Source organism: Alligator mississippiensis, chromosome 6 (genome assembly GCF_030867095.1).
Source record: "Alligator mississippiensis isolate rAllMis1 chromosome 6, rAllMis1, whole genome shotgun sequence".
In the NCBI taxonomy this organism is placed as follows: domain Eukaryota; kingdom Metazoa; phylum Chordata; order Crocodylia; family Alligatoridae; genus Alligator; species Alligator mississippiensis.
In genome coordinates, this window is record NC_081829.1 from 48,821,901 (window position 1) to 48,842,841 (window position 20,941).

Here is a 20,941-nt window from a genome sequence, read left to right on the forward strand (position 1 = left end):
TAGTAGGCAGGAACCAAACAATTCATGTTTAAAATTTGCTTTAGTCTTTAGAGGGGGAAATTTCTCTCTGTTATCTCCTGGCTATTGGTAATAAACTTTTATAGGAAAGGCACTTAGCTCTGAGTTAGGGCTGACTCTTCCTGTATTTGTTGTAATTTATATCAGTCCATCTGTGAAGAATTTTTTCCACCAGTATTCTAATTTTGAACATATTTAGTTACTTCATGCCACTTTGCTGGAGAAGAAGACAGCTAGTAAATTATTTCAACTGTATTGACATTTCAGGTAAGCTACAGAATGGCAGTTCTTTGTATTGAATTTTTTTTCTTTACTATATATATGGAATGTAGGCTTTTTAAAGTTCTAGTTACATAACAGAAGATTAAGGCTGTATACATATATTCAGATAGTGTGGGAGAATTCTCCCTGGTTTGTTCTCCTAGCAGAAAAAACTTACCCAGAGCTGTGTGTACAGACATTTGAATGCTGAGGTCCTCAAGAGTAGAGAGCTTGCAGTGCTGACACTGCAGCTGGGGGATGTCTCTGCACACATCTCAGCAGGCATCCTTAGTCTTTCAGATGTTAGATGACAGCAGTACATTGGGCAGCCCTTTCTGGCTGCCCCAAACTGTGTTTCCCTGTGCGGATTGTGAAGGGTGTGTATTCTGCTCTCTGCTGGAGCAGCAGAGTCCTGTGAGAGAGACAGTATCTCTGGGTGAGAGGGGAGGAGGGGATGCTGGAGGGCTATGTGGTTTCTGAGAGAAACCACAGCAGGTACAGACATTCATGATCCCAGGACAAAATTTCCCGGGAGCAATTTAACCTAGAGTGTTTTCACATTATTTTTCTCCTGGAGCGACCATTTTTCTTCTAGGAGAAAAAGCCTGATCACTCCTGGTTTCTCCTAGGAGAGCAGCAACTCTCTCAGGAGAAAGTAAACATCTGTATATGGATTAAGAAAGCAACTAATTTAAACTGTAATTTTGATTTACAAATATTTTTACTATTTGCTAATTCTTAATTAAGTTGCTGAAATACTTGTGGATCATTTAAGTGACAATTAAAATCTTTCGACTAATTGCATGCATCTTAAGAGTCTTAAGAGGTGCATTGACTTTATATGGACTGTCTGCACAGTGGTGACTTACATAAACCCTGTGGTTCCCTATGCACAGTGCATCCTTGTCTGAATGCACTGTGCATCTGGAAAGCATAACCTGATGTGCATAAGTTGGTGTGGGAGGGTCTGCACTCTTAATACGTGATGGAGCTGTCAAGTTGTTTCTGGTAATGGGATACCTCAAACTGCCCTAATCAGTGGGAGCATCTACACATGCACTTTACTGTGGAGTAGACTCATTAACTCTGCAATAAAGCATCACAATCTACATGTGCACTGGTATTAGGACACAGTAAACAAATTACCCCTGCCATAGGACAGTACTATCTTACAGTGGAGTCATTAAGTGCAATCAAATGCACATGTAGATGGTGACTGTCAGGTGTAAATTACATCTGGTCAACCCAGGCAGCCAGGGGCCAGCCCCCGGCTCCTGCCAGCCCCTCCACTGTCCAACACCACCACCCAGGGCCTGAGGGTGACTCCCTCTGCATGTCCCCTGCCAGCCTGGGGCTGCTCCACCTTGGCTAAGATTGCTGTTGTCCCAGGTGCATGTGTAGACGCTGCACCCAGAAGCAGCATACTCTGGCTCAAATGGCTCAGGAATTTATTGCATCACATTAATTGCACATGTAGAATGCACCCAGGGAGCAGGTAAAGAAAACACATAAGTCATTCTTGCCAGATTCTTACACTTTGATTTCTTACACATAAACTAGTTTTTCAGGGTGCAAAAAAAATATTTTTTTTGTCCATCTGTTCCATTCCCCTCCTTGAATACTGGATTGGGACCAGAATATTGTTACACTAGAGTTGTCTCTGTCTTGCCTTCAGACTCTATTTTGAAACTTGCCTAACCTCAGTTTTGGGGATATTTCTCAAGTTCACAAAGGGGCTTGCAAAATGTTATGGCCCTTGAGGACTGCATGTGGCCCACAGGCTGCCAGTTGAACAGCCATGTATTCAAGGAATGAGAGGATGTTGTTGGAGCCATTAGCCTGTGTTGTCAGAATGCATTTACAGTGCCAGAGAGATTAGTTCCTGATATACCCCAATCACCACCAAAATTATGTATTCAGTATGAATATTTTTAACACAGGATAAAGACACTGTATAGATAGTTACAACAGGTGATAGCCAGGAGGAAAATCTCAGCCTTTTTTATTTCTTCTGTTGCTGCAGGAGCCAAGTAATCCAATTAAGTCTCTTGTTGGCTGACTTAAAACAGACCACTAACTCAGTGGTTCTCAACATTTTTAGACTCAAGGCACTCCTTGCTGGATTCAAGGTACCCATTGGAAAATGTCAACTCTTAGCTTTCACTCATTTTTTGACTGCAGAAAAGAAATAGAGAAATTCTGTTGCAAAGACCTCAGAAAAAGCATAATAGGTCAGCATGTTTTGATACTGTGGATTCCTATTTGAAATCACTGGGTTTATCGTGTGAATTGCGTAGGTATCTGAATCTCTAATTGCACATATTACACAGCACGCCACAGTACATTTAAGAAAATCTCATGATACCCCTGGGTGAAAATTACTGGTGTAACCCACTGGAATAGTATCTCCCTTTATGTCATTGTCATATGCTTGGCTCCTCCCCCCCCCACTTTTTTTTCCTTCTGGAGGAATGAACAGAATCTTTGACTGTCCCAGACATGGGTAGGTGTTTTGTTGCAAAGATAAAATAGCCTGCATAGACATTGTCATGGATATTAGAGCTCTGCAAAGCTTTGGTAGCTGATTTGATTTGGCCGGTTTTGGGGACCGAATCTCTGAATCCAAATCAAATCAGGAGACCAAGTAATAGCTCCAAATCAATTTGGGAAAACTTCAGCCAATTCAGAGATTTGGCCATAGACTAAACAGGCAGCTGACAGCTGCCTCCAGCAGGTAAGTCTGTTGGAGTTGGGGGAGGGGGGAGGGAAGGAGTGTGGGGGAGGGAGGGCTTGGGGCTGGGGCTGAGACAAGCTCCCCAGCTGGGGTGGGGTGCTTTACTCAGGGAGCGGGGCAAGGGAATGTGGGATGCGGGTGTGGCAGCCCTGGGAGCGGGGGCTCTGCCCTGCTGCCACTTGCCCAACCAGGGCGGGGAGGGGGGATGTGGGCACAGCTCACTCCAGATGGAAGGGGACAAGCGGCAGCAGGGCATAGCCCCCATTCCTAGCACTGCTGCACCCGCATCCCATGTCCCCTGTACTGGCTGGCAAGAGGAAGCAGCACAGAGCCTGCACAACTTCCCCTTGCTGGGGCAGAGGCAGGCACAGCCTAAGGAGCTATGGGAGAAGGCCCCATGGCTATGCTGCCTGACCCCACCCCCTATCTGGCCCAGCCTCCAGCAGTTTAAGAAAAAAAAAGCCCTGCACTCACCGGCTCTGGGAGTAGTTATTGGGGCCTCTGAGGCCTTGAGCCGGGGAGTTGAGCCAGGGGTTGGGGAATTGAACCAGCTCTATTCCCCATCCCCGGTTCAATTCCTCAGCTTCTGGGTTGAGTGGAGCTTTTTTTTTTTTTTTTAAGTGCTGGGACAGGCAGGAGATGGGGTCAGGCAGGGCAGCCATGGGGGCTTCTCCTGTGGCTCCCCCTACCCGGGAGAGGCAGGCACAGCCAGAGGAGCTGCATGAGAACCTGCAGCCATCTGGCTGTGCCTGCCTCTCCCCAGCCAAGCGAAACCTCCGAACCTCTCCAAATCAGTGCCGAATCATTCAAAGCCAATTTGACTGAATCAAATGGGGACAGTGATTCGAATCACAGAATCAAATCACTGTCCTCTGAATCGGCTGAATCCGAATCCAAATTGAATACTTCCCTATTCACATAGGCCTAATGGATATTGCTGGACCTCAGATTTCGCCAAAACCCATTTTTAATGGGGTCTATTAAAATTCTGGCAAAATTGTATGGTAGGAATAGTCCTTTTGACCTTAATCACACATTCTACACTACAGCCCTCATGCTGCTATGAAAATATACCAGTAGATATAATGTTATCACTTTTGTAACACAGATATTATAGGGCTTAATTCTCCTTTCATTATTTATTTGTATATGTATTATCGTATTTCCTGGATTTCAGAATTCTTCTATGTGACAGTAGCTTCATTTTCTTTCTATTCTGCTCAAAGAACTGCCTTCTACATAGATTGAGGCTGTGGTGTATTTGAGTATGGTTTTCAAATATGGCCCGGAAATATGTTATAGTGTACAGTGTAGGTTTTAAGGGATAAATATAGATTTGACATATTCTGCTAGGATAAAGCAATACAAATGTGGTTTCAGATTTCACAAAATGTTCTGTGCTGGAGGAGTTTTTGTGAGCTTTAGACTGACAAAAGCTTTTGTTAAAGTTTTGGATGCTGTATATTTGTGATGTCCATTTATCATTTTAATTTTTATCTATTATATATCCAGACCTCTTAGTGCTTCTCCTTTGTTATAACAAAAACACTTTGCTAGTTTTTGTACTCTTCAGGAGATACACTTAAGTGGAAGATTTACCTTTGGGAAATCTTTGGGAAAAGATGTTAAATTAGCAGTGATGATTATTCTTCAAAGGAAGAAATTAATGTAGTTCTGCCCTCACTCATCTTTGTTGCTGGATATTGCATATTTTTAATTTTTAGCATTAGCATTAGTGATCTTGGTTAAAAAGAACTAATGGCTGGAGGCTAAGTTCTGTTTTAGAAACTATTGCCAGAAGTGCATTGTAGTGCCTTCATGTGGGAGTTCTAAACATATCATTACAATCCTGATTTTTTTTAACAGAGAGAGGTAGTTAGCTGTGTTAGGCTAATGTTACTAGACCATACTAAGACCACTTAAAATGTGAGCATCTGTACTATAAGGTTCATTAACGTGCTAAATTGCCTCTGAGCATCTCAACTATGCCACTATAGGCAAGGATTAACTCTGAGCAGTGTTTGCTACCTAGCTTGTTACTTCAGTTTGGTCCACAAAGATTAAATGAGCAATTTTCAGTCCTCCAGCATCCCAGGATGCACTATCCCCCTGAGAAGGGATATAGAATCCAGGTGTCCTGGCTTCTAGCCATGCCCCTGCTTGCCAGCCCTCTAGTGGCAAGTAAGAGCTGTGCAGTCAAGAAATGGTATTAACCCTTAATGTGAGACTGCCCACAGCATGTTTGAACTTTAAAATTGCTTAACATTCCACAGCTTTAGTATGGTCTAAGTGAAATATGCATCTTTTAGTCTGGGTTTTGGGGGTTTTTTAGAATACTCTTTAAGCCCATCTTATATAGTCATATATAAATCTGTGCTAAATTTCCTTTGAGGAATCTTTAATTTCTGTTTAATTTGATTTAAAAAGTCAAGAAATTGTTAAAATAGAAGCTGTGGGGCAAATCCAGCTCACCTTATCCATGAGAATGGTTTTTATCTTTCGTCTTTTTCTGGTGCACTTACAAACTGAACTCTGAATTACTCCTGGTACATTTAATTCATCCCCTTTTCACTGGAACCTTGAAACAGGAAAGCAGAGTCATATTGCTGTATTACCTCACATCAGTTAGTTTAATTTGAATTCCTAGTGTGTTATTCATACCATTTCTATTGCCACATATTTAATCTTTGGTCTTATCAATCCTCAATTCATGGGTAAATAATAAAATGAAAAAAGTACATAAAATTCTTATAAGCATTTGGTCAGCACAAGCACTGCTAGAGCTATGTAGTGCATGGAAAAACAGTGCTTTGGTTTCATAGTTGTAAAGGCCATAGACTTTAAAAGTGATAGTGAAAACACATTGCTACTTCAGCACATTTTTCTGTGATTATTACAAATTACAAATTATTGTATATAATGAATATCAGAGCAACTAAACAATCATACAGCATGGATAGACTTTAATTTTGGATACAAATGACAGATATTAGACAAGCTTAGAAGTCTAATAGACTAGCAGAATCTTAATGTTTGACAAGTACAAGATAAAATGAGAACTTATCTTCTTGTAGATTATTTTTTCTCCTATATAGTACAGTGAACATTACATAAACTAATTCACATGAAGCATACACATTAGAATAAAATTTAAAAGTCTGCAATGATGCAACTTATTTAGGCAAAAGTATTTAAGGACTATAAAATAAATACAGTCCACAAGACCTAGTATATTAAATACAATACACCAGGAGAGTCTGGGTTGCTCTGGGAATTGGTAATGAGCAGGGACTTGAATTTTCCATTCACCATGGAAAAATGCGGTAAAACCTGGATTTTTTTCATTTTAAGGAGAAAAACCTGGATGTTATCCTTTAAAGGAGAAAAACATGAGAAACAGTGGGTTTCCCCTTACAGGCTGGCAGAGTTCCAGTCTGCAAGGGGCTGGGGGCAGCAGGAGGTTGGTGATCAGCAGTGGGTGCCATGTGCATGTGCACATGTAGACATGTACATGGCTGCCAGGCAGCTTAGAGAGCAGCTTCCCACAGGTAAGTCTGGTGGATGAGGGGGAGGACAGGGGAATTGAGGCCCCCATGATGGGGGAGTTGGGCAGGGCTGGGGCTGAGGTTGCTGCAGGTACCCAGCTGGGGCCTGGAGCTGGAATGCATGGCCTCAGGGCTTGAGTGGAGAGCGGGATGGGCCAACAGGCGGCTTGTCCAGGGGGCAGAGGGGATTGGCTCCCTGCCACTGTACACACTCCTGGGGGGGCACAGGGAGTACATGCTGCCCACTGCAGGCTTAGGGCTTCTCACCCTGCTACCCTCCATCTGGGGTCTGTTTGTGCCTGCCACTTTAAGGGCCTGGAGCTGGCAGCTGCCACGTGCCTAATGAGGGCAGCCATCTTAGATTCAGGGCTGCCCATATAAACACGGCAGTTCTGCTGTGAGAGGGCAGGCAACAACATCACCTGGCCGGAGGGCTGCTGATGTTATCTAGAGGTAAGGGAGGAGCTGTAGGGAATGGAAAGGAGCCTCCTGGTCCTGGGTACAACCTAAAACTGCACCCTGCTGGGAGTGGGTGGCCTGGTGGGGCTCTCATTGGTGCAGGAGCCCCCAGGAAATGCCAGGCCAGTTACCACCCCAATGCAAGGTGGGTCGGGGTACCTTAACCCCTAGCCCCCACTACCGGGTGGGTAACCCCATTGTGTGTAGGGCCCAGCGGCCAGACCTCTGGAGAGAGTGAGGGGCTAGAGACTCAGACCTGATCAAAAGAGTACCCTCGACTGGCCCATGCTGGGGCCAGGACCATGATGGTCAAAAGGACCAGGAGCCCACTGCAAGGGATGACCAAGAGCCGAGGGCCTGGGGTCCTGACTGGCCTGGCGGTGGACCAGGGCTGGTAGCCAAAGGTCCCGGGGGGACCAGACCCAAGAGGGAAAAATAGTTTCAGGGAGCTAGATAGCCGAATGAAGGTGAGATAGGCCGCCTGAATGGAGGGATCTTGGAGGGTCCTGATAGAAGGATTCTGGGACCCAGTGTGGGGCCGGTGATAATAAGAACACATAGATGCCATCTGTGAGGCTTGGGCTGTGGTGTAGGGGAGGAAAGGAGCTACAGATAGCGCCCCCCCCCCCCCCCGGCATCAGGGCAGTAAATGGGCAGCCTCCCGCTTATTAACATCTAATTAACTAACATCAAGGTGAGGGTTAGCCCAGGAACAGGGGGGCAGGCCACTCTGAGAACGTCCCTGAAGAGGCCCACTGTTACAGGTCTCCATGGCCCAGTGGGCAGGACCTGGTGCAACAGGGCTGAGTGGGGCAGGGAAGCTTGATGCTGCTGCCAGGAGACCTGCACTGCCATGATGAAGTGCCCCCTGCCTGCCCAGCAGCAACAGGGGTGGCAGTGTGGAGTTGTGCCCAGGGGGGACCTTGCCATGATGGTACAGAGCTCCCAGTGGTGGCACTGAGCTTCCTCTCCCAGACCCGCTCTGCCCTGCCATGCCAGGTCCCACCCATGGGGGTATGGTGGCTCTAGGGGGCAGCAGAGCAGGGAGCCCCAAACCCACAGTGAGCAGCCCATGCCCCCATGACAGACTCCACTCCACTGTGTTCCTTGTGGGAGAGGGAAAACTAGGCTCCACACTCCACTCTGCCATGGCAGCTGGGGCTTGGGTGCTGCTGCAGGGGGCTGCAAACCCAGTTCTCTAGACCTGTATCCCTGGAAGCAGGAACCCACCTCTGACAGGGCTGTGGGTGGGGAGTGAGGTGTAGCAGCAGGGCCCAGGGGGCTATCGTTGGGGAGTGAAGAGTACTAACAGGGCTTAGGAGGCTATGAGTGGGGAGTGAGGGGCACCAGTAAGGCCTGGGGGCCTGTGGGTGGGGAGTGAGGGGCACCATCAGGGGTAGGGGTCTGTGGGTCAGGAGTGAGGGGCAATGGCATGGGCAGGGCACTGGCATATCAGGGCTGCTTAGTGTCACAAAGCAGTGTGTGTATGTGTTGGGGTGGGGGGCTTGGAGGGGGGGACAGCCACAGCTAGATCTGTGTCCTGGTGAGTGAAGGGGCAGGGGAGCTCTGTGATAAACCCCCCCAAATCAAACACCAAAATTTATGGGTATTTAGAATGTTATTTTATTATAGTGATTGAGGCAGTGGTAGGCTGTAGGGGTGTGTGGATTTGACCTATATGTGGGACAGTGATTCGATTAATTGATTTGGATCACTGTCCTGATTCGATTCTGCTGAATCTGAAACTGAAGATTCGATGCTGATTCAGAGAATCAGTGATTTGGTCGTAGACACAGCTTTATATGTTTTTCCTACATACCTCAAGGTACCAGGTGCGGTTCATGAATGCTGCAATTTTGGGGTGAATGGAACATCCCACAGAAGCGTGAGGGGGACCCCAGCGTGCTTGGCAACAAACCTGGAAGTGGGCCAGAAGTAGACTGGAAGCATTTCCAGCCCACTTCTGGGTCCACTGCTGAGCACACAGGGGGGCCCCCTTGTGCCCCCCCCCCATGCTCCCGTGGGACACTCCATTCTGTAGTAGGATTCCAAGTTGCTTTTAAATTGTAAACATATCAATAAAACATTGTGTTCAGTTAATACCTATTTATAATTTCCCATGCCTTTCACCTGTGCATCGAGTCTGTGTGGTCTTTTCTGGCTTTTCCATTGCTTTAGGGAAGAAACAAGCTTCTTAATGGGTTGGACCTTGGTCTATATTCCAGGGGGGGGTCTCTCCTGCCACGTTGTTGCTGGAAAATTATTTTTAATGGAGAGGAAGATGGTCTATCGCATCCCTCCTGGTGCCTTCCTTCAGTCATCCCTGTTGTCCTTGCTCAGGGCTCCACCTCCCCTACACCCCACATAATGCCAACCAAAGATGTTGTTTCCTGGGTCACCAACATTGGTATTACGTGCACTTTGGCATCTTGGCCCTTTGAATTTATGGCGGTGGCACCAGGACGTTATTTGACCTGATTATTCCCTACCACACTTTGCCTTATTTCAGCATCTTGCCGATCTCAGACTGTCCTGTCCCCCAGCGTCCCACTCCTAACTCGAGTTTTATACCTGCCGTGGGTCAGTTGTTCATTGGTCCTTGCCTTATATGGTCTTGCCAGGATCCAGTCTGTGCTGTGGATATCTGATGTCCACGGCATCTCCTCAGTTAAGTGGGGCTGTCTCTGGCTCTGACTATTCAAGAAAGCCCCTTCCTGGGGCAGCCACCACATCCCTGCGCTGGGACTGTGTTCAGGATCTGGCCCCCCTGGGCCAGTTGGGGACCTCACTTCTGGTCCTACTGGCTGATTTCCTGCCAGGCTTTTTATCCCAGCTTCAGGGGTCTGGGCAGTGAATTGGCCCCCGCACACTGCTATAAAGCATGTCCATGCCGACATGGGAGCTAGTCCCGACTCCTCCTGACTCAGCATTTTTTTTTCGTTTTTTTTCTTTGCCACGGCATTCCCATCCACCGCAGTTTCATTTTCGCCATGCTCCAGTTCTGGCACGGTGTCCCACCGGCTCCTCTCCTCATCTGGCTGTGGTAAGTCTTTTCCACATTATATCATAGAATCATAGAAAGCTAGGGTAGGGCAGGCCCTCAGGAGATCATCTAGTCCAACCCCCTGCTCAAAGTAGGACCATCCCCAACTAGATCATCCCAGCCAAAGCTTTGTCTAGCCAGGTTTTGAAAAACTTCAAGGATGGAGCTTCCACCACTTCTCTGGGTAACCTTTTCCAGTGTTTTACTGCCTTCCTAGTGTGAAACTTCTTCCTAATATCTAATGTAAGCTTCCCTTGCTGCAACTTGAGACCATTGCTCCTTGTTCTGTCATCTAAGTCCCCTTTCAGTCTTCTCTTCTCTAGACTAAATAAGCCAAGTTCCCTCAGTCTTTCCTCATAAGCCATGCCCTCCAGCCACTTCACCATTTTTGTCACCCTCCACTAGACTCTCCAATTTGTCCACATCCTTTCTGTAGTAGGGGGCCCAAAAATGAACTCAGTCCTCCAGATGTGGCCTCACCAATGATGAATAGAGGGGAGTACTCATTTCCCTGGCGTACTGGCAACACACCTACCAATGCAGCCCAGTATGCCATTAGCCTTCTTGGCAACAAGGGCACACTGCCGGCTCATATTCAGCTTATTGTCCACTGTAACCCGCAGGTCCTTTTCTGCAGAGCTGCTGCCCAGCCAGTCAACCCCCAGCCTGTACTGGTACAAGGGAAAAACATGTTTTATGGGGTTCTTTAATTAGAGAATTTGTATTTTTTTCCCTTTTAATCATAGAATATGTGTTTTTTAAACAGAGAAAACCAGAATCCCTGGTAATGAGATTCCTTCACTGTTTGTTCACCATTTTGAGTATTGTTACCATTCAACAGATTGTGAAATGAGCTTATCTCAACACACTTTGTAATAGACAAAGGTAACTTAAAGAAACAACTGCTATAATCACTAGCACTAAGTTGTCAATAGAGTACAAAATTTAAAGGCTTTGCTTGATAATGAAGGTGCTCCAAGATCAATCTGTACAGGATAAAACTATTTTTTTTCCAGTTTCTTCTTTTCTCTGGGGAAAGGTGAGGGATAGGTTGGGTGGAAGGCAAAGAAGGATTAGCATCTATGTTCATAAAACAATTGTGGTAAACTAAGCTACCTACAGAGAGTTCAAATAAAGTTGTGCAAGAAGTGTTTAGCAGGTGCAGCCAGTGATAGTTATAGTTATTCCAACATGTAGAGAACCATTTGCAAATCTCATGAAGATTCAGTGGAATAAAACCCCCTGCAGGTTATGTCATTTTACAGACTGGGAGAAACAGCAGCAGTGGCATTATTTTGCGGCCTTATCACTTGTGGGGTGAGTGAATTCTGTTCCCCTCTGCTGACTTAGCTCTTTGCAGAAGTCTCTAATTACTTGGGCTTTTCATGGGAATGGATTTCACCAACTGTTATGACTAACTGGTAAATTACTGAGGATGCAAAGATCTTAGTCTGCCAACCTCATTCACTTTATATAAGATCTTATCACAGAACAGTCCCAACAGTCTTAGTAAGACTGTATTTGGAGTAAGGTCACTCTATTAGGATTGTGAGACAAGGGAGCAAAATTGGATTCTAAGTGATAAATTATTTAGTCACAAAGATGTTCTTGCAAGAATGCAAGTGCCCCTACATTCAGGTTGTCATAGTTCAGCTTTTCTTCAAAGAGTCAAAGTCAAAGGTCTGTCAAACTCCATCAGGCACAGAACATGCTGTAATAGTTTACTCTCGTGCAGCATTCCTGAAGGAGACCTAATATTTAAAACAGTTTTCCTAGTTTTATTTTCTATTTTCAGCATTAAATTAAAGTGCCTATTTAATTTTCAACATTAAGAGGAATGTTGCTGCAGCATTTATGTAATATAGTACAATTCAGAATTATTAATATATGTTTGGAGCATTTAAATTCCTCTTGCATACAGTGAAGTAAATTTCATGTAACAGCAAGTAAATTTAAATTACAGACTGGCAATTAAAGGCTTTCATACATTTGAAAATATTTTAGCCCTGTTTTTTTTCTCTCTTTGATTACTTGGGGGAAGAGAGGGGATTCCCCCTTCTTTGATTATCCATGATCACAGAAGCAGGACTGTATGTCTATTATGGTATATTGTAAAGCAGTGATCTCAAACTCATTTGGCCTCTTGGGCTGGATGGCTGATGCTGGGCTGGTCTATGAGCTAGATCAGGCCCACAGACGCCCTCCCTCTACCCCCTCTGCCTACGTGCCTGATCCAGCGTATGTGGTACCCAACTAGTCTGATCTAACATGCCAGCCTGAGCAAGCACAGCCTGGGACTGGCTATAGCAAACACTGCATGCAGTGTGGACCCAGCCCCCAGTGAGTGCCACAGACAGCACAGAGCTAATCCAGCGCAGTGTGTGGTTCAAGGGGTAGAACCAGGGGCCAGATTATGGGGCTCCATGGACTGAATCTGACCTGTAGGCTAAATGTTTGACACCCCTGTTCTAAAGCATAATTGTGCTAAAATGACATATTAAGATATGTTTGACAATTTTTTTCCCAACCCTGCCACTGGGAAGGACTGCTGATCCAGTCACTAGGTCAAGGACAGTACAAACTTAGTATGGAAGGAAACTGAATACAGAAATAACTTTTGCAATAAGAGTAAGCTATTTAACCTATTTCTAGGTGAAGATGCTAGATTTACACACTACTATGTATCTGAGACAGGAGAGGTAAATGCCAGTGTTATTAAAAATAGAATTCACCACTTCCTTTCTTTAGCTGTATTTAACCTCTGCTCCTTTAATCATCTGCACAACAGGGAAAAGGGATGTGCTAAAACATATTTGTCATGTATGAAGCAATAGAATGTTTTAGCTAGAAGTGACAGTGCCAGTTGGAAATAAACAATGAGGCCAATTTTTTTAATTTAAGTTAATTTTGAGTTACAAGTGATCCTTTTAATTATATTACTCAGGCAGGCTTCTATGTCACAAGCCTTAGGGCTAGAAGTGTAGTTTTGATCCTTTGATTAAAATTGTCAAAGATTTAAAATAGACAAAGTGGCTCACTATTAACATTCGCTTCATTTGTTTTAAATTTTACTCTGCTTTCTCTGGCTCCTGACTCAGCTTTGACTTTCTCTGACCCTGCCCCTGGATCTTCCCTGGAACTTGGCAGCTGGCTCTTTATATTCTCCTGGCTTCTGACTTCAGTTTGCACTCCAGATGACATCTCTAGGATCTCTCTCATTCAGCTCTACTGGGACTGGGTCCTACATTCCCTTCTCTTCTGCCCCAGGCCCTAACCTGATGCCCCTGTAACCTTTACCCCCATCTAGCTGACCTCTTGGTTGCCATTCAGGGTCTACCCACAGACCTGGCTCCCTTCATCCTAACTGAACCCTCACAATGCTAGGGAAAATCACCATGAAGATACCCCTTATCCTTTAGCTCCTGCTCCATCTGTACTGAATGCCAGAAATGTTGTGAAGCTGTTTTCAATGCATGCCCAGTCCCTTTTGACATGCTTATGAGAGTGGCACTGTCGATGCTCACTACCACTCTAATGGTGACCACATGATGTTTTTTCAGTGTATGTTACATGTGAAATGGCTGGAGTATGTTTTACTGTTGGTGATCCTTAGTGCAGTCTGCTGTGGTATAGTTCACAGCTGACTGCTGCATTGGTAGCCTTTGTGAACTGAGTTTGTGGTGTCATTCAAACAAAGGAAGGATACAGGCAGCCCTTTTGCAGGAAAGCAAGGGATGGGCAAGCGATGGTGCAAGGGAATGAAGAGAAAGAGGAATAGAGAGTTAGGAGTCTAGTAAATTTGCCTATCCTCTCTTACCTTGGAATCCTAAGGGATGTTTTTATCCTTAGAATCAGAGAAAAATAGGGCTGGAAGAAACCACAAGAGGACATATAATCCAACCCTTTTTCAAGGATCATCATCTAAACTATCCAGGGGAATGTTTATCTAGGTCTTAAGGGTTAAAATAAACTGTACCCAATTAACCTTTTTTATATGATCTCACCTGATTTCAGAAACTAGGAAGAATTGTGTTAATACTTGGTTGGAAAGCTTCCAAGGAAAACCTTGGCACTCTAGGAAGTGATTTGATGAAGAAGCACATAGTGAACTAGTGCCCCAGTTCGGAGTTAACAGGCACTGCACAGCAATTTTTTTCAAGATATAAAACCTATGTCCTCGTCACTTCCCATTAGCCCAAGTACATAAATTACACAAGAAGGACTATGAACAGATATTACATTTGCCTTAGGAACTGATTTCTCCTGGGACAGTGTGGTTGTTCCTCATGGCCTTGCTGAGAAATTGCCCTGCCAAACACTCTTCAGTCTTTGAGGGTGTGCGTTGCAATGCCATGGGTTTGTTTTAGGATTGAGCACTGCCTTCTCTTCCTGAGCTCCAAGGCAAGTACATTAAGCATTGAGAGTGGTGCCACTTGAGTCAATTCAGGCAATGAAGGTCTTGCTGCTTTTCTACTGAGTCCATAACATGGGTTAATATAATGGCTCACTTAACACCTCATGCCCCAGCCCCCAACCCTTTACAGCACAGCTGTAGAGACTGTGGCCCTCAACTGTAGAGACTGGCTTCATGCCCAGAAGTCAAGAGAAGGCACTGGCCATCATACTGAAGAATACACTGGTTTGCCCACTACTTTCGTAGCCCCCACCTCTGCTTTCCAATCACATAGTCACTGATATGAAGGATAACTATTTTACCAGACTCCTGCCCCAACCCACTGCCTTAGGCTCTGGGTATTCCAAGCAAATAACACTGGCACAGCCCACCATGCCTTAACCATGCTTTACCTAGTTCCTACCACACATGAGGAAGTAGGTGCAATGACACTCCTAAGTGACTAGTCATTAGGAAAAGATAAAGGCACTTTATTGTAATGCATTATTATTGCAATACATTGAAAATGCATGAGCAAGGGAAGAAAGTGAATGGCTTTTACATAATCAATGTGGCCATGTGGTCAGTAAAATCTCCCATGCTAGTGCAATTCCCTCTCTCCCACCCACCCGGGTCATTCAAAGCATGTTGCACAATTATAATTTGTGTGCACATGTGATGTTTTCAAAGCTGCTGCCAGCCCCACTAGTTGAAAACTGCATAAGCATCCAGGAGTGTTGGGGGTCCAGGTGACTACCATCCCCCAAAAGCCATTCAAAATGCAGTGCATTTCAACCACTCACTGAGCCCTGAATGGAAGCACAACATATATATTAGGGCTGTCCGAAGCTTTGCCGGCTGTTTTGTTTCGACAATGTCTCAACTCCTTTTGAGCTCAAAACAGCAAAATTGAAATGAAACAAAGGGCTTCAAAAAGGGCTTCAGCCTTGAAACGAAATGAGGCCAGTCAAAACATTTCAAGTTTTGAAATGTTTCAAATTTTGAAGCAGCAGCCAGGTGGTGGGAGGCAGGGGAGAGCCAGTGCTGCACTCTGAGCGGCTGGGGGAGGCACATCCCCCAGGCGGGCTCAGTTCCTCAGTACTGGATCCTAGGTGGCAGGAGCAGCCTCCTGTCATCTGGCAGACAGATTGGGGGCCCACCCACACCCCTGGATGAGCTGCGGAGGCTCTGCCAGACTCCTTTCGGGGGTGCGGGCCCCTGATCTGCCTGCTGGATCACAGGATGCTGCTCCTGCTCCCCGACTCCTGCTTGTCAGCAGCTTGAGGTGCGGTTTCATAGAAACCCCTGCACCTATCTCCTTGAAACTTGACAGACTTCATATTCTCAGAAGGGGCTACCATCCCAGCAAGTTTAATCAGAATCAGGCAAGAAATGACAAAGTTATAGGCCTTTTCGTGCTTCCCCATTATAGCCTATGGATGAAACTTCGAAACAGCGTCAAAACAGTGAAACCATTTCAATGAAACAGAATGGAACGGTGCTTTCAAAATGAAATGAAACTCAAAACCAAACAGTGTTCCATCAAAACAGAAGTTAAAGCAGAACACTGCTGTTTCACACAGCCCTAATCTTCATGCCAATCCTGTGATTCCTGGGACCAGAAACATAGCCATAGCTTGTCCCATGCAGGATAAATGCAATGTCTCTTGATACCTTAAGTGTGTACCTAATGCATGGTTTCTTTCTGACAACATCCCAAATGAATAATTTCACCCTTCCTAAAGTAATTCTTCTCTACATTCAGATGAATAAGGAACCAACACTTTTTTGCTCTTTTATTTAGAGTTGATTGTCATTGCTTATAGCCTTCAAGAGGTATCTGATTTCAAGTCTTATCTTCTTATGTAAAGCTTATAAGGGATTTGTGACATTAGGTGAAATGCACTGTGTAATACATCAATTATACTTTTACCCATTTTATATTTAGCTGTCAAAATAATTCTCTTGCACAATATATTAATAATGTTTTATTTTTCCCTGATTATAAGTAATTTTAAAAACTGCTTTGTCCCACCCACTCTACATGGTCCTTAATCTGGGTTGAGCATTGGACCTAGGACATTTTAATTTACATTCACTTCAGACAGATTAAGATTTCCCATAGAAAAAGTTTGCAACTCAGTCATCTGATTGCAGAACAACAAGTTTCTCACTGACTTCACTTGGGAACACGTAGGAAGGTAAACATGAATGCAGAAGAAAATTAACATGAGCAATTGTCCTAGATAGAGGACTATTTAAAAGTTTTAAATGATATTGAAAGAAATAGGAATAAGTGAGGAGAAAATGGTGGAGGGTGAACCTGTGTGGTGAACAGGAAGGAATTTTTGGAAAAATACAGGAATGGAAGGACCCTGGCTTCCTTTTTTTCTTTCCCTTAGTCCTATAACTCTTGAAAACAGCCCTTGTGGCTGGATGAAATACTTATACAAGATAATATTTATCAGAAGTCAAATAATAAGCTTTGAATGTGTGCACAAACTGAAAATATTTGTGCATACTGTGTTTTTATATTTCAAGTGAGGTTTTCCTGAGGCTTTTAGCAATTATTGAAAGAAGGAGAAACTTTCTCAGACATAGCTAACCAATAAGGAATACTGAATTACTCTGATATAGTGCTGGATTGCTTATGTATAAATGCATTGAATTATAATGAAGAAATTTCAGGAAAAATTTATAGTATTGCATTTGGATGAAATTTATGCTAACAGGTACGTAAGTACACCAAGCCAACTAAAAATATTTTGAAAGCCTTTCTGAATATTGATATAATGGTCCTATTCCATGTGACTTTCATTAAAAGAGCTAAAGTTCAAGCCCCTTCTTAAAGGGGCTAGATGACAGTGTGTTACTGATGATACTATACATTTTTAACTGCTGGGCATTAACAATTGCAATTGACAGTTAACAATAGCCAGTTCTGGCTGCTGTTGTATAACAAAAGATAAAGGAAAATAAATTTGCTTTCATATTAGACCCAAACCCCATTTTGTGCATACCCAAGTATCCCACACAACATTTTCCCTTAATAGCCTTTATTTAAGAGATGCCCAAAACTGAAATAGTGGAAATGCTAGATGCCAAAATTAATATGCATTGACACTAGTACATAGTAAAGTTTGTAGAACACCTGTCAATGTTTTACTTCTGTCTCGGGCAAGAATTCCTGCTCCTCCCTCTCTCCCTTTTTGCAGCTTGTCTTTTCTTCCCAAATTTTAATAATAAAAAAATCTTCTTTAGACAAATGGTATTGTTTGATATTTGAGTAGCTTTTATTGTTTTGTTTTGCAGAGAGCATAGTAGATGCCCCATGGTAATTTACAAGGGAGAAAAAAATCCATGCTGGTTATGGAAGCCTACAGTATTTGGGTTTTTTCAGGGTTTCTAAAAAATAATATGTGGATCCAACTAAAAATGTTATGTTTCAAAATATTAGTTCATCAGCTATATTGGAAAAGGCTGAAATTGTTCAAATGACCTCAGTAAAACAATTTGGACTACAATTCCCGGAATGCTTATGAAACTGACATGCCTACATGTTCTTAAAAAGTCATAATCCATCATTCTGAAGTTGGATCAATGGATTATGACTTTCTGATGTCAAATCTGTGAATTAAAGCCTTTTTGAGTACAGTTTGCTATCCAATTATTGCTCCTATTCATATATTATAAATCATTACTACTTCACTGAGCAGTCAGCAGTTTCTATTTCCTAACATTCCAAAGTATACTTTTTAGGCTTTGTTTTGTTCCCAGATGCTGCATACTGAGCAATCAAAATTGTGTGTGCTGACCTGGTTGAAAAATAAAACTTCTATCACAGCAAACTGGGTAAGGAACATCCTGTGTTCCTGATTCTTGTAGCTTGTTCTCTCTTTAATTCTTAATATAAAGAGGATTAAATTTAGATTGAAACAGCTCCTATCCCTTACCTGTACAAACAAAAACAGCACAATAAATTAGCACAATAGTTGTCAGTATATATCAGCTCTGTTTGGCAGTTCTCACACCTAAGCTTCTTTCAGGATGGCATTTTTTGATAAAGTAGATCTGCCTCTGATTAAATTTGCTAGTGTGCTAATTTTAGGTCATAATATATGTGAACTAGTTGCTATTACACTGGAGTCCCTTTAAATGAATGTCTTACAGACTAATACATTTAATTCCAGTGTACCAAATGGTAGAATGAACTAGAAAACTGATCTAATGAAAGCTGAAAATGCATTACTGTGATTGTTTTATATATGCCAAATCAAACTGGGTCTTAAAACATAAACATATTAAAAGAATACCTGGCAAGAGACAATGCCTCAAAGTTCAGTTCTGCTTCCATAAAAATCCTGAAATTAAACGTAACCATATCCTGTTAGATCATATTCTTAACAGATTTTCTCAGGCTGTGTGTCTGATCTGTACGTGAATAAGCAAATTTCAGATTCTTCCATCTGAATTTTCTTCGTATTGATGATTCTTCATTAGATGCTACTTTTCCCTTGGAATTGCTAAAAAGAATATGTTTTCTGAAATGGTACAAGTGATCGCTGTGCTGCCAGATGGGCTGCCCACACAGGAGACTTCAAAAAAGAGAGGTAGTGCACTCTGGTGAACATGGGAGTCCCGTATTCTAGTTTTTGGCACTGCAACTAATGTGCTGTTTCAGCTTGGTCCAGCTACTTCATTTCAGTTTTTACTTTGCTTGTCTTGACTATTTATATTTTAATCTGTTGGTAACAAAAACTGTCACAATGCCTTTTTCAAAAGTAGGAGCATTATCTAGCTTTTTGGGGCTAACTTCTTATTTAGGTCATTATTTTATATCTACCTAAATTTATCTTATAGTTTCAGTTGTATATACTAGTCTTCTGTCTTAAAATATTGCAGTGTTTCTTTAGTCCACTATAGCTTGCTTCTCAAGAGGCTGGTAGTAGTTTTTCAGAAAAAAAAAATTAAAATTGACTTGGCTCAATATGGTTTGTTGGCCAAATTATGTTGGAACATTTTAGTTGGAACTGTTTTTAAATAGTCTATTTCACAGTTACCTAAGTCAGGTAAAGGTATGGTGTATGATAGGTGAAACCTAAAATTCAGTCTTTCTGCTTGTGTTTCTTAAATGGTAAAAATTCTGCTCACAGGAAGTCAGTGGTAAGGTTTCATTTCGTTTAATGGGAATGAGATCCAGCTAATTTGTTGACTTCCTGCTTAACACAGTTGACCATTAGATGGAGACATAGAATTTTGTGTGTTAGAGGGTGTACAGATGGTAATCAAATCCACCAACTGCTGCCTGTGTTTTCTGGGCAACTTGCCAACTTACTGGCAGTATGTTGACTGGAAAGCAGACAGTGACACACTTTGATTGAAATACTTGTATGATTATTTTTTTGTTGTAATATTATTGGGGGTTTTTTTAAATGATAAAAGAGATCAAGATGTGTATCTTGATCAAAGAAGGCTGCTGTCTGCTTCCTCATCAGCAACTTCTAATTTATAGAAATCAGATTGCAAAGAAAGTAATCAGCAAAAGGTTTGAGCTCTCTCTTGTTCTAGTCACTGCCAGGAGATGCTGACAAGTGAGAAAATTAAACTCAGAGATGGTGGGGGGAATACATAGTAAAGCACCAATTTAAACTTATTTTTGAAGAATTTAGTTTTAATAATTTAAAGAAAAAGTTAATTGATGTAAAAAATTGAGTTAAAATATTCAAACTAGATACTGTGTTCATTCTAATAGGAGTTGTGAACCTATCTGTGGTGGTCATAGCCTCTTTCAGACTAAAACCATAAGATGAATGTAGTGTAAGTGGACAAGTCCATTTGCCTAGCATTCTAATATTATAAATGCCTAAGTCTGTCTGTCTGTAATACTTTATTCACGCTCTGATTGACTGACAAATAGCCAATCAGAGTGCAAACAAATGTTCCAACAGGAGCTGGCAACAGGTGGAGTGCCGCCATGATGGTGGGAACACAGGGGACAGAGGGGGGGCAAAGGAGAGGACGGAATGGGGGAGGTGAGGCCAGCACTGCCGGCCTTGCCCCCCTTGCCCTGCTTCCTGCAGTTGGCAAGGATGGAGTGGTGGGTGGAGGGAGACCACCAGAGCTGGCCTCAGCCCCCCCTCACTTCTTGCAGGTGACAGTGGCGGTAGCGGTGCAGGGGGGAGCAGGGTTGGGACACTGCAGAGGGGGCCAGGCCACAGCTCTGGCCTCAGCCCGCCCCTCCCCTCTCCATTGTCACCACCTGCAGGGCCCAGGGCCTGATGTGGGTTGGGAGAATAGTGGGAGCGCTGCAGCGGCGGTGGTGGCAGTGGGGTGGGGGGAGCAGTGGGCCCAGGCCCCACACGGGGGGGAGGAGGACTGAGCCTGAGCCAGGGGAGAAGCCAGCCCACCACAGTGTTGGGAGCAGTGGGCCCAGGCCAACCTGGTGGCAGCAGGGGAACAGGAGGAGCGGGCTTGGATCTGACAGGTGA

At 43.6% G+C, this 20,941-nt stretch overlaps 1 protein-coding gene across 6 annotated transcripts in view; it reads left to right on the forward strand.

The window, feature by feature from the left end:
• CABCOCO1 (ciliary associated calcium binding coiled-coil 1) overlaps window positions 1-20,941 on the forward strand; it is a 127,229-nt gene that overhangs the window by 65,572 nt on the left and 40,716 nt on the right. For 2 of the 6 annotated variants that reach the window (XM_059729858.1, XM_059729862.1), the window contains 2 exons: window positions 9,995-10,060; window positions 18,231-18,305. The exons of 3 other annotated variants lie outside the window; for them this stretch is intronic. In XM_059729858.1, the coding sequence (XP_059585841.1) occupies window positions 9,995-10,060; window positions 18,231-18,305 (141 nt within the window). The remainder of the gene's footprint in view (window positions 1-9,994; window positions 10,061-18,230; window positions 18,306-20,941) is intronic. One more of the 6 variants, XM_019496702.2, reaches the window with a different exon arrangement.